General features: G+C 48.8%; 6 protein-coding genes across 6 annotated transcripts; 4 read left to right on the top strand and 2 right to left on the bottom strand.

Moving 5' to 3' along the window:
- Window positions 1–65: 65 nt before the first annotated feature.
- H6S33_012081 (uncharacterized protein) lies at window positions 66–3,548 on the top strand (the record flags this gene model as incomplete). The annotated part of the gene is made up of 1 exon (XM_044843453.1): window positions 66–3,548. The coding sequence occupies one exon, from the start codon at window positions 66–68 to the stop codon at window positions 3,546–3,548; it is 3,483 nt and encodes a 1,160-aa protein (XP_044695749.1).
- Window positions 3,549–3,997: 449 nt separating this feature from the next.
- H6S33_012080 (uncharacterized protein) lies at window positions 3,998–4,603 on the top strand (the record flags this gene model as incomplete). Its single annotated transcript, XM_044843452.1, has 1 exon — window positions 3,998–4,603. One exon carries the CDS (start codon window positions 3,998–4,000, stop codon window positions 4,601–4,603), a length of 606 nt encoding a protein of 201 aa, XP_044695748.1.
- An 878-nt stretch (window positions 4,604–5,481) lies between these two features.
- H6S33_012079 (uncharacterized protein) lies at window positions 5,482–7,780 on the top strand (the record flags this gene model as incomplete). Its single annotated transcript, XM_044843450.1, has 2 exons — window positions 5,482–5,772; window positions 5,837–7,780. The coding sequence occupies 2 exons, from the start codon at window positions 5,482–5,484 to the stop codon at window positions 7,778–7,780; spliced, it is 2,235 nt and encodes a 744-aa protein (XP_044695747.1).
- Window positions 7,781–7,915: 135 nt separating this feature from the next.
- Window positions 7,916–8,311, bottom strand: H6S33_012078 (uncharacterized protein; the record flags this gene model as incomplete). The annotated part of the gene is made up of 1 exon (XM_044843449.1): window positions 7,916–8,311. The coding sequence occupies one exon, from the start codon at window positions 8,309–8,311 to the stop codon at window positions 7,916–7,918; it is 396 nt and encodes a 131-aa protein (XP_044695746.1).
- A 260-nt stretch (window positions 8,312–8,571) lies between these two features.
- On the bottom strand, window positions 8,572–11,765 carry H6S33_012077 (uncharacterized protein; the record flags this gene model as incomplete). Its single annotated transcript, XM_044843448.1, has 4 exons — window positions 8,572–9,781; window positions 9,833–11,398; window positions 11,451–11,690; window positions 11,755–11,765. 4 exons carry the CDS (start codon window positions 11,763–11,765, stop codon window positions 8,572–8,574), a joined length of 3,027 nt encoding a protein of 1,008 aa, XP_044695745.1.
- Window positions 11,766–12,410: 645 nt separating this feature from the next.
- On the top strand, window positions 12,411–14,255 carry H6S33_012076 (uncharacterized protein; the record flags this gene model as incomplete). Its single annotated transcript, XM_044843447.1, has 3 exons — window positions 12,411–12,506; window positions 12,612–13,114; window positions 13,184–14,255. The coding sequence occupies 3 exons, from the start codon at window positions 12,411–12,413 to the stop codon at window positions 14,253–14,255; spliced, it is 1,671 nt and encodes a 556-aa protein (XP_044695744.1).
- Window positions 14,256–16,037: the final 1,782 nt, after the last annotated feature.

Raw genomic sequence — 16,037 nt, 5'->3', positions numbered from 1 at the left:
CCCAGGGACCATTTAAGGATTTTTCTAGGATGTGTATTTCTGGTTTTTCGGTATCAGAGGAGGAAATGGATGGAAATCAACTTGTAGTAACTTGTTCGATTTCACAGAATAAAAATTCTTTCATACCTACCTACGCCCTTATTGATACCGGAGCATCAGGATATGCTTTCATTGATGAATCTTTTGCACGCCACAACAATCTTACAATGACTCCTCTTAAAATATCTCGCCATGTAGACGTTATAGATGGAAGGCCTATCAAATCGGGAAAAATTACTCATATTGTCGATGTTTCGCTAGATATTCATGGTCACCGAGAGACGGCGCCATGTTTTGTGACAAAGTTAGGACACTACCCGATTGTGATGGGGATACCTTGGATGCGACGACATGATATTACAATTCGACCAAAGGAAAATCTACTTGTTTTCGACTCTCGAAGCTGTTGTCAACACTGTTCACTCAGTGGAACTGCAGTAATTGTTCACGGTATCTCGATTCCCGTACCGGAACACCATACAGTAATTGTTTCAGCAGCTGAAAAATCTACTGTCGACATTGAACAACTAGTACCGAAGAACTTTCATCATCGTCTCCATATGTTTAAAGAATACGATGCTTCAATTCTTCCACCACATCGACCATCCCATGATATCGAAATAGTATTGGAAGAAGGCAAACGACCACCATATGGACCTATATATGGATTGTCTCAAATCGAGTTAAAAGCATTACGAGAATATCTTGACGAAAATTTACCCAAAGGATTTATTCGAGCCAGTGAATCACCAGCAGGAGCACCCATACTATTCGTAAAGAAAAGCGATGGAACCCTTCGACTCTGTGTTGATTACCGAGGCCTAAATGCGATTACAATCAAAAATCGATATCCATTACCATTGTTGAAAGAAACCCTGGCTAAATTGTCAAGAGCACAATACTATACTAAGTTGGATTTACGATGGGGATATAATCAAATCAGGATAGCGGAGGGAGATGAATGGAAAACAGCATTCCGGACTCGATATGGACATTTCGAATATACCGTAATGCCATTTGGATTAGCTAATGCCCCTGCCACGTTTCAGCATTGGATCAATGATATTCTACGTCCCTACCTCGATCAATTCGTAACAGCATACTTAGACGATATCCTTATCTATTCCGAGACCCTATCAGAACATAAAGAACATATTCAGAAGGTTCTAAAGGTACTTAATGAAAGTCATGTTCACCTTAAACCTGAAAAATGTGAATTTATGGTTCAGGAAACAAAATATCTTGGTTTAATCCTTACTCCGAATGGAAATAGAATGGATCCAAAGAAAGTTATCGATGTTTTGGAATGGACTACACCGACAAACCTTCGTGATGTCCAAGTATTCCTAGGATTTGCAAATTTCTACCGACGGTTTATTTTGGGATATTCGAAAATTGTTGCCCCGCTTACAGCCTTGACAAAGAAAAACGTTAAATTTGAATGGACGGATGAAAGGGAGGAAGCATTTCAGACTTTGAAAAAGATGTTTATAACGGCACCGATACTAGCTCATTTCAATCCAGATCGAAAAATTGTGATAGAAACCGATGCATCCGATTATGTTTCAGCAGGAATCCTATCTCAACGTGACAACGAAGGAATCCTACATCCAGTTGCTTTCTTTTCCAAGAAACACTCTCCCGCAGAATGCAACTACGAAATCTATGACAAAGAACTTTTAGCAATTATACGATGTTTTGAAGAATGGCGACATTATCTGGAGGGAGCTCAATTTCCAATTGAAGTTCTTAGCGACCATCGGAATCTTGAGTATTTTATGACAACAAAATTGTTAAATCGTCGACAAGCCCGTTGGTCTGAATTTCTGTCACGCTTCGATTTCGTTATACAATTTCGGCCAGGAAAACAAGGAACAAAACCAGATGCATTGACTAGGAGGTCAGGTGACCTACCTAAAGAGGGGGATGAACGGTTAATGCATCAGAGTCAAGTGATTCTGAAGCGAAAAAATTTGGATACCAAGCTAAGTTTGTTCGCGGGTTCTTTGTCAAATGAATCCGCTGAAGGAGCGTCCACTGTAGAGGAGTTATTTTCAAAAGCTTACCAAGTGGATAGTTTCCCAAATAAGGTCCTCAATATGCTTCGGAATGGCATACGCCACTCAAACAAAATCTCACTTGCCGAATGTATGGAAGATAACCACGGTCGGCTACTTTATCGAGGCATGCTATATGTACCAGACGACGATGACCTTCGATTAAGGCTTTTAAAAGAATATCATGACAAACCATCTGCAGGACATCCGGGTAGAGCGAAGACTCTGGAGCTCCTAAGTCGAGAATATTACTGGCCACAGATGCGGAAGTTTGTCGATCAGTATATTAGGAATTGCAATGTGTGCACCCGTAGCAAGGCATCACACAATGCACCTTATGGAATACTTCGCCCCATGCCAATTCCCGATGGACCCTGGACAGATGTCTCGATGGACTTTGTGACTGATCTTCCTGAGAGTGATGGGTATAATGCGATTTTGGTCGTGGTGGATAGACTAACCAAAATGCGGCATCTGATACCAACGACAAAGGAGGCGGACTCACAGGAAGTAGCAAGGCTATATATTGATAACGTCTGGAAGCTACATGGATTACCCGACACCATGGTATCCGATCGAGGAACACAGTTCGTCGCAGAATTCTGGAGGTCCCTTTGTGATCGATTGGAAATCTCGCCAAAGTTCTCTACTGCATTCCACCCCCAAACAGATGGACAGACAGAAAGAATCAATGCCATAATGGAACAATACCTCCGAAGCTACATTTCCTATCAACAAGATGACTGGGTCCGATGGCTACCGATGGCTGAATTTGCAACCAACAACCACGTTTCCGAAACAACAAAAGTTTCCCCCTTTTATGCTAATTCGGGAAGGAATCCTAGGATGACATTTGGGCCTTTGGAACATGGTCGAACGACGGCGGAGGATCAAGCGAACCGTATTGCAAGGGAAATGAAGGATGTGGTGGACTTCCTAAGAGAAGAAATGTTCCGGGCGCAAAGGATACAAGAAGAATCAGCCAATAGGAATCGAACTCCAGCTCCTCGATATTATTTAGGAGACAAGGTTTTTCTATCGACCCGTCATATTCTAACAAAGCGACCCTCTAAGAAATTCGACTGGAAACGTATTGGGCCTTATAGCGTTAAACGAATCGTTAATCCCTATGCTTACGAGTTGGAACTTCCCCGGTCGATGAAAATTCATCCAGTATTTCATGTTTCGTTATTGTCACCTGAAGCGAACGATCCTTTACCAGGGCAACAACGATTACCACCACCTCCCATTGAAATCGAAGGGGAGGAAGAATGGGAAGTTGAAGATATTTTGGATTCGAGGAAACGAAGAGGAAGATTTGAATATTTGGTACGATATATGGGATATGACGAAGCCTCCTGGCAACCGCTATCGGATCTTGAGCATTCACCTGAAATCAGTAGACGATTCCATGAGCGTTATCCAGAGAAGCCTAAGCCTACCAGGAGGTAGGCCTTAGAGGGGGGCGTGGTCTGTAACGGCAGCTACGTATTTCGGCTAGGTGACGAACTGGGATGAGGGAAGGAGGTATCGTGCAGTGGAATTAGGATTTGTAATGGGGATTTCTGTTATGTTCTTTGGGTTTCTGTTACGCGAAGGTATTAGTCATCGTTGGATTATGGATGGATATATAAGGGGGCGTTGTCTCGTGCTTTTGTCTGTTTTCCTTCTTCTCTTTCTTCCTTACGCAACCTCTGTATTTATTCCACGAATACTATTCTTTGTCCGCACTACGTCATAGGGCTCCAATTGGTTTATCATACCAGGCAGAGCCACCCCATAGTCCATAGTCAAAGTATACCTTTACGTCTACGTCTACGTCTACGTCACTACCGAAGTTGTATTCCTTGGCACCACAGTTTATCGCCTATAGTCCCCGTGATACTGCACCCCTTAAAACCATGAGAATAACCCCCGAGCGTAAAACGAGTGAGCACGCGCCGTCACCGCTATCTACGCAAATGGATCCTCAATCGCCCCGCGAAAACATCACGCGCGCGGGGTCGAGATATTGGCCCCCTAATATGACCACTGCGTTTCGTGAGCCTTCCACTGAAGCTTGTAGTGTCATTGACCTTGAAGCCGAGGATGTTGTCGATTCTGGAGCGCCCCTCCCTACCCCCGCGCCCCTCTCTACCCCCGCGCCCCAGACTCCCCGCTATGGCCCTAGACCGCAGAGCCAGGGCTTCGAGGATAGGCATAAAGGGCTCTATACAAGGCAAACCTCCAGCAGGGCGGTTTTCCCACCTAAGCTTGAAGTGATAAATGAGAATGAGGCAGGCTCCTCCCCCACCGTCCCCGATACCCCCCAGCACGAGGACGTCAATACCGATGCGCGGCGCCCCACCCGAGGCTCAGCAGAAATATCACAGAAGACGACAGATGTCGGCAATTGGGTGAATGCAATCCCCTCGGACGGAGATGTAGAAGGGGGGGCAGAAAGTCTAGAAGGGGGGGCAGACAATCTAGAAGGCGGGGCAGAAAATCTGCCAAAGCAGGATTCTTGATTTTGGTGCGAGCTCCATTTCTCGCGCCAACCAGGCCGTGTCTTTAAAGGGTTTCTTTTATACTAACCTGTGTGCGCTCTCTATTTCTTATAGCTTACCTGTGGTAGATGCGCGGGGTATCATTCTTTCTTGTTCCTGGTGGTGCGCGCTGTATTTCTTGCGCGGGGGTATCATTCTTTCTTGTTCCTGGAGGTGCGTGCTGTATCTCTTGCGCAGGGGGTATTCATTCTTGTTCCTGGCGGTGCGCGCTGTATCACTTGCGCGGGGGGTATTCATTCTTGTTCCTGGCGGTGCGCGCTGTATCTCTTGCGCGGGGGGTATTCATTCTTGTTCCTGGCGGTGCGCGCTGTATTTCTTGCGCGGGGGTATCATTCTTTCTTGTTCCTGGCGGTGCGCACTGTATTTCTTATAGCTTACCTGTATTTCTTGCGCGGGGGTATTCATTCTTGTTCCTGGTGGTGCGCGCTGTATCTCTTGCGCGGGGGGTATTCATTCTTGTTCCTGGCGGTGCGCGCTGTATTTCTTGCGCGGGGGTATCATTCTTTCTTGTTCCTGGCGGTGCGCACTGTATTTCTTATAGCTTACCTGTATTTCTTGCGCGGGAGGTATTCATTCTTGTTCCTGGTGGTGCGCGCTGTATCTCTTGCGCGGGGGGTATTCATTCTTGTTCCTGGCGGTGCGCGCTGTATCTCGTGCGCGGGGGGTATTATTCTTGTTCTTGGCGGTGCGCGCTGTATCACTTGCGCGGGGGGTATTCATTCTTGTTCTTGGCGGTGCGCGGGGTAACCATGTGCTCCACTGTATCTACTACGTAGTTAGTTTTCAGGCACCAATTATCGTCACATCGCCCCAACCTCCTGTGCCAAAGAGTTCTGAAGATGGAGAGTAAAAAGTGGTTAGATTCCGCCGATGTCGACCCAAATCATTTACGAGCACACTATATCTTGCGCGCGCTCAACGTTGCCCGTGCAATGTACAGCATCAAGCTCCATGATTGGCAAGCTGCCGCCATCGCCGACGTATTGATGCACCGGGACGTCGTTGTCAGTGCCGGAACGGGCTCAGGGAAGAGCATTATCTTCCAGACGTTGCCATATACTGTGCAAAATGGAATTATCCTAGTGGTATCTCCACTGCTGAGCATAATGTACGACCAGGCAAGTAATCATGTGAACCTACACGGCATACTAGTAGCGCGCGCGCATACATGTACGTATAACTGACCAAACATAGGTAGCGTGGCTTCAATCCAATCAAATAGGTGCTATCGCTCTTACCGCGACGGAGATTCAAGCGCGCCCCCAAGCATTGCGTGAGGTCGCTGAGGGCAAATATCGTCTCGTATATGCATCCCCAGAGGTCCTCCTTACCTCTGGGTCGTATTTCTGGGTGCACATACTGAGAAAGCCCTGCGCGTTCAGAGATAACCTCCTTGCAATAGCCGTGGACGAAGCTCATGTGGTGTGGGGATATCGAACATTCCGCCAAGAGTATAGCAACCTCTCCGATTTCCGCGCGCACCTACGCAGCATTCCCATCATTGCACTGTCCGCGACACTTGCACCCAACGTATTGGGCTATATCCATAAGGTTTTACTGCTTGCGTCGCCGACTATAATATACAGGCGGCCAATCGGCCGTGCCAATATTACCCTCGCGGTTATACCTATTAGACAAGCATTACTAGCTGCGCTACATGAACTTGACTTTCTTATAGACAGACAGGTGGTTATTGGCTCTATGATTCCAAAGGCATTCGTATTTGTGGACAACGTTGATAGCGCGCATACAATTGCGCGCTATTTACGAAACCTCTTGCATCCCTCGATATCTGCGCGCGCCAAAGATCTTATAAAGGTCATGAGTGCATCCCTTGAGCCAGACACCCGTGCACAATACATGAGAGGTGTGAAGGATGGCTTGCACCGTATATTTATTGGCACAGAGGTGTTTGCTATGGGTATCAACTTTCCAGACATCGATGTCATCGTGCAGTGGGGAATAATGCCACATCTTACCCTCGCTGCAGTATGGCAGCGCATTGGTCGCGCGGCGAGGGATTCAACGCGCCGTGCGGTGGCATGCATATTTGTTCAGGAACGTTATTTTCTGCCGGAGGAAAACGACCGCCCAGGGAATGAAGGGGGCTTCTACTTTGGATGGCGCCGCGCGGCTGACCCCGCGCGAAGGCAATCCATGGAGGAGTTTCTTAGGGGTCTATACAGCGCACTCGCGGCGGATGTGCGTTGTGTGCTGGATAATATTGACCCTGCACTAGTATGGTTTCTGAACACCGCGGGGTGCCGTTGGCGTGCTGGTATTTGCGCGTTTGGGGACCCCTCCTGGATATCGGGCGTCGGTATTCCCGTGCCTCCAACGAGTGCGACGGCGTCTACTTGTTGCGATAATTGTTTCTTCAATAATGCAATAGAATGGGGGGACGGGGATTTTTTGATAGGGCCTGTGGATATTCGGCGCTCAATACGCTATACATATACTACAGAGTACCACGAGACCCAGTATTGTGTGCTATTCGAGAAGAATATGGACGTAGTAGTGGCAAAGAGCAATGCGCCCTCCAAATCTGGGATGGTATTGGCGCGTGAGAAGCTTATAGAATGGCGCGCAACGGAATACAACGCCTGGGTGCGCGGGTTATACCCTTCCTTGATGCCTACAGATTCCATGAGCGAGGCTGCCATCGCCAAAATTACAGGGGAGCTATTCACTATTAACAGCCCAGAATCCTTGGCCGAGGTACTGTCGCCTGAAGTGCATCTGGAATACTCTGTCCTCCAGGCCTCCACACAGTCGTTGCTATCACTCATCGACAGTATCAAGATGGTGATTTCCCCGCGAAGACGTGAGCGAGCACCGCCACGGCCCCGAATGTATGATTTCAGTTTTGTTCAAGTGGATCCCGGAAACCCCGCGCAGGCGCCACTACTAGAGATTCAGCGTGCCATCGCAGCTACAGACAAAGCTAAAGAACAGCGCGCGGTGCAAAAGAGGACTATTCTGGCGGCACGGAAGACACAGGAACAAGTTGAATCAAAGGCAATAGCAAGCTGGAACGAGAAAGCAAAGGGATTAAATCTGCCACTAAGGCCTCGGGGAGGGCTGCGCGCGGGTAAAGTCAGGGCCGCTGCTTCAGTACGCACGGGCAGGAAAGAGTGATTTGATAAATATATATTAAGCCTATTGATTTATTCCCCAATGCAATATATTTACGCGCAAATATGCACACGCAAATGTGTGTCCCTAGCATATACAGCGCGCAAGAACAGCGCGCATAAATATCCGCGCTCTTTCTCAAAGGTCGAGGCATCCAAGAAATGCCAGAATTTTTCGTCTGCGCGACGTAGGATTATTCGCACTCGCATAATTGAGCCAAGGTATATGAGTCAATCCATAATGTGCTGAGACGGTGCCCATTTGCTGGGGAGTCATGGCTAGCAACTCCTCGTGGTTGCGCGGGAATGTAGCCCCTGGGCTAGAGCCATCTACATGTCGCATGGGTATCCAAACCTCCCGTGATCCGCTCATATATATTGCGCGGTTGATTCGCCGCGCCTCCGCATTGAACAGATGGGCTCTAATCTCGATCAATTGGTTGAGTATCTGGCGCCCAGTATTGAGCGCTGCCTGACCGACTGCAAAATCCACATCGACCGGATGCTGTATAGGATGATTTAGATTGGCTGCCATAATTTGTCCACTGCTACATGTCGGGCATTGGTCCAGTTTGTCCCTCGAGTATGCGCTCAAGTCTGGGATTTATAAGAAACAGTCTACATAGTCTAACAAAGAAATCCTGCGCACAGAGAAGCCCGCGCGCAGGGACAAAGAAACTTGCGCGCAAAGAAACCTGCGCGTAAGGACAAAGAAACCTGCGCGTAGGGACAAAGAAACTTGCGCGCAGGGACAAAGAACTAAACCATCAGACAAAGAAACCAGCGTACAATGTGTCAGAGGAGATCGTCTAGCCCGGCTTCTGGGCCAAGTATATCAGTATCAAAATCTTCTTCGGTTTCGAGATCCAGGGATGACGTGTTTGATGAGGACTTTCCAGGGTGCCAGCTGAATCGTGCACGCTGCATATATTCGCGCAGTGGCACCCCAGTTGCGAGGCGCGCTATTCCCGCGCCCATCAAATCTGTTGCCTCCCAGTGCGGTTGTTCCTTCACACTATCCAGCGCGCGGGGGATCGAGTCTCTGCATATGGCTTCATCGAGGAGTACGCGCACAATATTCGCCACATCAGTTGAGCTGCGTACCAAGGATGAGTGCGTCCCATAGCTGTGCGCACGCGATTCTCGCTCCATAGAAACCTTACTGGCGTGTAGCGACATCACTTGGCGAGATATTGTTTCTCTAAGGTGTTGGTCCGAGTGAATATTGCTGCTTGGGTGGATCCTAGCCTTGATCTCATGCACAACATACTCACCAAATAGGTCGTCGGGCACCCATGCCCCCCTGCGCCCAGAGGGATTAACCAGGCAGTTGTGGTGCCATATATTTCTCATCTCTGGGGACCATATTTTCTCCATGCAAGCAATCAAATGAATCACCTCGCGCGGGTAATTGATATTTTGGGTACCATGTAATTGCGTGGTCCAGAGGCGAATGATGTGCTCCAGGCGCCCGGGATCCCCCGCGCATACCGCCGCACCGTAGTCAGCGTACACCAATCCTTGCTGCAGTAGTAAAATCGCATTTTCATATAGAATATCTCTGGATTGGTGCGGAACAGGAATGCCGCGCTCACAGAAACGCCTGCGCTTGACGACGGATAGTCCCCCGCATACTGGGAATATAGCATCAACCATATCCTCTATTACAAGACGCCAGTTGGCTGCGCGGAGGCGGTGATTGAACAACTCGACGGTGTCGGCGTTGAGAGTTTCGGCAGCAAGAGATATTACATGCGCTTCAAGTATTTGTTGAAAGAATTGATCGTATGCGCGGAAATCCTTGGGTTTAGGTGTGTTTATCGCGGGCTTTCGAAGTAATTTAACAAACCGGAGGATACTAGTGGGCTCTCGACCATCATTCCCCCAGTGCGCCTTAAATATAGTGCCCAGCATACACATTTGCAGATGAAAGAGACCAATTACGGGCTCCACGTATTCCATTTGGTGCGCAGGTTGATCTTCCTGCCTGCGAAAAACAGCCTTCCTAGCGGAAGTTAGCTTAGGGAATGCAGAGTTGTGCCAAGTACGCACGTACAGTATATTTCTCACGGTCATATAATCGCCCTTGAAGAGGATCAGTTTGTCCATAAGCTGGTGGGCGGTGATATCAAGCTCCTGTAGAATTGATTTTATGATGTCGATAACCTCGCTGATTATGGCCTCATTCTTATGGAAGGTGGGCATCGTGTGAAGGTCAGATTTTTTCAAGGGCAATGGAAACAGTGCGGGGGCAATGAATGGTTCGTAACCTGGCTTGATGATAGTGCCATCTTTTCCTCTGCGCTGCATATTGAGCTCTATAGCACCATGCGCATGTTTGTGGAGTATATTCCATATGTTGGCCTTCGCGGCGTCGCGCGTGTATTGGAAGGTTGTTGAGTCCACCATTATGTCGCGCGCAGATATCAATCGGGCACTATCACGGTTGAGCATTTCAGCGCGAGGGAGGAACCCAGCGCGCGGGGTGCCCTGCAGGAATGCAATATACCCCGCAGTGTAGTGTTGTTGATATTGACGATTACCAGTAGTATGAGTCTTTACCCTTTGGTAGAAAACCATGTTGTCGAAGGAAACAAAGAACGGGTGGGCAGCAGCCTTGATGCGTAGCATATCACGCAGGGCAGAGGCGTTAGCACGCAGTGCGTGGTTTACAGCCTCATAAGTGACAGAGATTCCCAGGCAGTGGAGGACCTCTATCACTCGTTTACCGGCGCCGGAGGCGTTCAAATAATAGCCCACCATGCCCTGAAGAGAATTGGCGCGTTGTGAGCGCCCATAAGCTGCAATGCTGATGGCAACTGTAGAGACAATATCATAACGCTTGGTGGGCGCAGGTTTCTGCGTACTAGTCGTACCGACTCCCAGCTCTATGAATGAAGGGAGATCTTCTGAGTCTTCTTGGTGGGGTTGATAATGATTGCCCAGCGGGGAGGCGGGGTCTTGAGCGTGCGCGGGGTCTTGAGCGTGCGCGGGGTCTTGAGCGTGCACGGAGTCTTGAGCGTGCGCGGGGTCTTGAGCGCGGGGAGGGTGTTGAGCGCGCGCGGGGTCTTGAGCGCGCGCGGGGTCTTGAGCGCTAGGCGCTATCATTGCATCAACGAGCCTTTTGACTGTGGGGGCGAAGCTGTTTTGCGCTACTGCAATATCAGAGAGTGAAAATCCGCTGATGTATTCATGGGTAAATTGATTCATCTTTTTGCGCATGTGCGGTGCAGCTATAAGGGCGCTCATTTCGCTGTGCACAAGGTTCTCGACGATATCCACACATGCATTACGCAAATCAATATCCTTTGCGAGGGTTTTGATGGAATTAGAAGAGTGTACGAGCGCAGCACATAAAAGCTTGCCCATGCTACCGCGCTGCAAGTAAGCTTTGGAACGCGCGAGCACGGATGGATCTGTACACTGAAGTTCTGCTAATAGGCAATTGGGGATATCATCGAAACCATACTGTCGCACCATATTCCGCGCAGCAGATAAGCGTTGAGCTAGGGTAGGAGGCGGAGGCGGCGAGGTATAATTACTGTGCATAGGTGACTGTTGAGTGGTTGAGCTGGCGGATATAGGATAGTGCGAAGGAATGAATGGGCGCCCGGAGGCGGCCCTCCGTACTGAACGTCGGGCTGGCATATATGTAGGCCACCTAGGCGACTTACTCGGTGATTTGGGTGCGCAGCGAGCTGGGTGCAGTGGTGATTTGGGTGCGCAGCGAGCTGGGTGCAGTGGGGATTTGGCTGCGCGGATGGTTGCTTGCGCTGCGCGGATGGGTTGCCTGCGCTGCGCGGATGGGTTGCCTGCGCTGCGCGGGTGGTGGCTCGCGCAGTGCGCGGGGTATTGCTCGCACGACAAATTGGGTGATTTGGGTGCGCAGCGAGCTGGGTACAGCGGGGATTTGGCTGCGCTGTATATTCAGCGCGATCCAGTCATTTTGGAGGAGGTTTTGGGGGGTAAAAAATATACGGTGTAGGCATGGCAGCAAATTCACCAGGCTCAGAAGTGGTGATAGAAATTTGATGTCAAAATAGGACTAGCGGGCATTATCAGCCACACGAAATAAATCACACCACCTGAGCCTGGGACCGAGGCTAGATTTCGTTAGCACAGAGGGTACCTACTCCTAGCTTAATAATGCAAGCAAGATCTATGACGTCCCACAACCGTGTGTCGTCCCTGTCTGGGCCTGTGACAGCAACAACACAGCTACTCTATGTAGACATGCAGCTTAACTAAACACAGTAACTGCCGAGGCACCGAGGTAAGGGTCTCACACCTTCCCCAGACCCCTCCAGCAGCCAATCGTAGACTCCCCATTATCACTTTTCGCGGGGAGTCCGAGACGTTTGCGGGGAACGAAAGCAAACCACATCCTAACATGTGAAACTCCCCCCATCCCGTGAGTGAGTGGATGACATAATGGTTGTTACCACCTGACTTTGAGTGAAATCGAGTGGTCCCGGAAGTGCTAGAGTTGCCCTTTTCACATGCCTTACTCCCGGTCGTCCGCTGCCTCTTTATTGCATCTGTTCTCTCTCTCCTCTTCATCCCTCCTCCTCCTCTTCTCGATACTGCACCACCATCACAAGAACTACCACAGGATCAAATATATACTAGCAACCATGTCTAAGACCTTCAAGCTGTCCGAGGTAGCAGAGCACAAGAAGCCTGACTCGCTGTGGATCGTTGTTGAGGGTGATGTATACGATGTCACGAAGGTTTGCCTTACCTGTCTACCCACTCGCTCACTAACTCGCCGCCAACGCGTAAAGAAGAATAAAATCAATCGAAGTAAACAAAACTAACGCGCCATAACTTTATAGTTTGCAGATGAGCATCCCGGAGGAAAGAAGATCCTCCAGCGAGTTGGCGGCAAAGATGCAACCGCCCAGTTCTGGAAATACCACAACGAGGCCATCCTCAAGAAATACAAGCCCAAGCTTTTAATCGGTTCATTAGAGGGTAAGGCTGCGCCCGAGCCTCCCAAGGAAGAGCCCAAGCCCGCCGAATCCAAGGTCGCAGAGCCAGCGAAAGTTGAAGAGCAGGCGCTCGTACCTATGCAAGCTGGTCCTGTCGCGCCTGCCCCGGCAGAGGAGACACTGAAGGAAGCTTTGGAGCCATGGGGCGACATGATCCCCTACGGTGATCCAGCCTGGTACCAAGGTTACCACTCACCCTACTACAACGAGTCGCATGCCGCCCTTAGGGCGGAGGTTAGGGCTTGGGTGGAAGAGAAGATTGAGCCTTACCTCAACGAGTGGGAGAAGGCTAAGTTTGTACCGGTTGAGATTTACCAACAGATGGGACAGCGCGGGTACCTCGCTGGGTATGCCCCCTACCCCCCCCTTTCCCATAGTTTCTAGCATGACAGATTACTGATATTCCTTTTTTGCAGTCTCCTCGGTCTCCACTATCCCGTAGAGTACACCCCCTACAGGATCGCCGCTGTACCACCCGAGAAATGGGATCTCTTCCATGAGTTCGTCGTCACCGACGAAATTTCACGCACTGGGTCTGGTGGTTTTGTCTGGAACATGATTGGAGGGTACGCCATTGGTCTACCTCCCGTTATGAAATTCGGCAAAAAAGAACTTAAAGACCGCATCGTCCCTGGTATTCTCAAGGGTGAAAAACGTATCTGCTTATGTATCACTGAGCCCGATGCGGGCTCTGACGTTGCAAATCTCACTTGCGAGGCCAAGAAGACCCCCGACGGCAAGCACTATATTGTCAATGGCGAGAAGAAATGGATCACCAACGGTGTCTGGTCCGATTATTTCACCGTAGCCGTGCGTACAGGCGGACCTGGAATGGGCGGTGTCTCTGTCCTCCTCATTGAGCGCAGCGAGGGTGTCACAACCCGCGAAATGGACTGCCAGGGAGTTCACGGATCAGGAACTACATACGTTACATTCGAGGACGTTAAGGTTCCCGTCGAGAACCTTATCGGCAAGGAAAATGCTGGGTTCAAGGTCATCATGACAAACTTCAACCACGAGCGTGTTGGAATCATCATTCAATGCACGCGCTTCTCACGTGTTTGCTATGAGGAAGCAATGAAGTACGCTAACAAGCGCCGCACATTCGGGAAGAAGCTCATTGAGCACCCCGTCATCCGCATGAAGCTCGCAAACATGGCAAGACAGGTAGAGGCTACACACAACTGGCTAGAGAATATCATTTACCAGTGCACGCAAATGGGAGAAACCGAGGCGATGTTTAAGCTTGGTGGCGCTATTGCTGGGCTCAAGGCTCAGGCGACGGTCACCTTTGAGTTCTGTGCGCGCGAGGCAGTCCAGATCTTTGGTGGTATTGGATACACCAAGGGCGGTCAGGGTGCCAAGGTAGAGAGGCTGTATAGGGACGTCAGAGGTTATGCCATTCCCGGAGGCAGTGAGGAGATTATGTTGGATCTTAGCATCAGGCAGTCCATGAGGGTGCACAAAGCGCTGGGAATGAAGTTGTAGTTTTAGGGCGTGCTTTCTTTTATTTTTGCTTATTTTTTGTAACTGATCATTGCGGGAGTTTTGTTTTATCTCTGGTTATGCCGCTGTGCGCGGTGCTGTTTTTGATTAGAGAGGCGAATATCATGATACAATTAAGAGAATGTATTTACTGTATGATATGTGAGGAAATTCCACGATATATCAAGCTGCGCCCAGTGATAGTCAAGTAGCTGTGATGACAGTTACTCGAACCGGCGTAGATATGGTTATCCAAAAGGATCTACAAACGTGGGAAGCCAAAACCGTCACTTCTTGCTACCTTAATCAGGTTTCTACACTTGAATACGCTAGACGCCTTCACGGGGGTATGGTTCTCACGGGGGTATGGTGCAACGTTCAAGAACGTCAAAAATGAGCATGGAGAATTCGAGAAAAATCAATAGAATCCTTATTTTGCACAGGGAATTGTATCTATAAGCTTTATTTGCTGATATTCCTCGTATTTTTTGTGCCCATTTTTGTCGTTCTTAGTTGTTGCACAATACCCCGTGAGCACCATACCCCAGTGAAGGCGTCTAAACGACTTATCTACAAATGGACATGCTATGTATGTACCCATTACTGGTACGTATTTACACCACCAGAATTGCGATAGTAGTGAGCCCGTTCCCAGCTTATAATCTAGTATGGGATATCTCGCGATTGTGTACTGAATAAAACGTTGTATCGAGAAAGTGATTAGAATCACTTCAGAGTCGACCGACCTTGTCACAAATGCAAAACTGGTTTCGAATTGAATAATGTCCTGCCTGGTACGACAACCGGCCAGGAGGTACAAGACTGGGCACGATGTCAAGGAAAAAATCACACCACCCCACAACTACATGTAAGATAGAGACAGATCATTACACACGCGGAACAAAAAATTACATGTAACCTTCCTTTTTCTCAGTCGAGTGATATGCTGTGTGTATTGGGTTAGTTAGGGTTACATGTTATACACCCGACCGCACGAGGCGAATATTCTCTTGGGGTAATAAATTTCTTAAAACTTGTAGCTTTCCGTGGTGAGAGCGGCCGGCCGTTAAAACTACGGTTTTGGATGGCTGTTTGTATAAGTCAGACCATAAAGATCATGAGGGTGCAAGAAATTCCCTACCTACGTCTAGTTGTCATAAGACCTCCCCCGTTCTTTTTTTCCACATATATTTGCTGATCATAAATGCTTGGGTTCTAAGATAATATGAAACGAATTAACATATAACGAGCTAGCTCGCTTCACCCCGTGAGAAACGTCAATCATAATTTGTCACTCGCTCCTGTTTCTTAAATTCATTAGGAGCTCCTCATCCTTTCGGCTCCCAGAACAAATGAGTCGTAAAACCCACACCTGAGAAGGGTGGTCGCAGACTACCGTAAAGGATTGAGCAAAGCTGAATGTTCTTATGGCCGGATCATCTTGGCGGTGAGACTTCTGTATGTCGTATGTGTATTTCCCGTAACCAAGGCTGCCTATAATATTGGCAACTGTCCCACATGAAGGGGGCGAAAGAGGAAAGAAACGTCGAGACCTGTTGGCGACTCTAGTTATATGGGGATTAAGTTCCGTCGACTTTACTAGGCAAAGATGAACACAATTTCAATCTTGTTGATGTGCGGTCTTCGAAATAGCCAACACCGTCTAGATCTATTGGCCATCAATCTCTTATTATTGTCAGCGCCCCTAATTCTCTTCCCTTGGGAATAACTAATCTTTCGGTGGGTTTAGATAAGATAGGGCTCCATGTAGTCTCGTGTTCAGCC

This window comes from Morchella sextelata, assembly GCF_020137385.1.
Source record: "Morchella sextelata strain SCLS chromosome Unknown scls_7, whole genome shotgun sequence".
NCBI lineage: Eukaryota > Fungi > Ascomycota > Pezizomycetes > Pezizales > Morchellaceae > Morchella > Morchella sextelata.
Note: the sequence above shows the minus strand (reverse complement) of the source record. Positions and strands in the feature narration are given on the sequence as shown.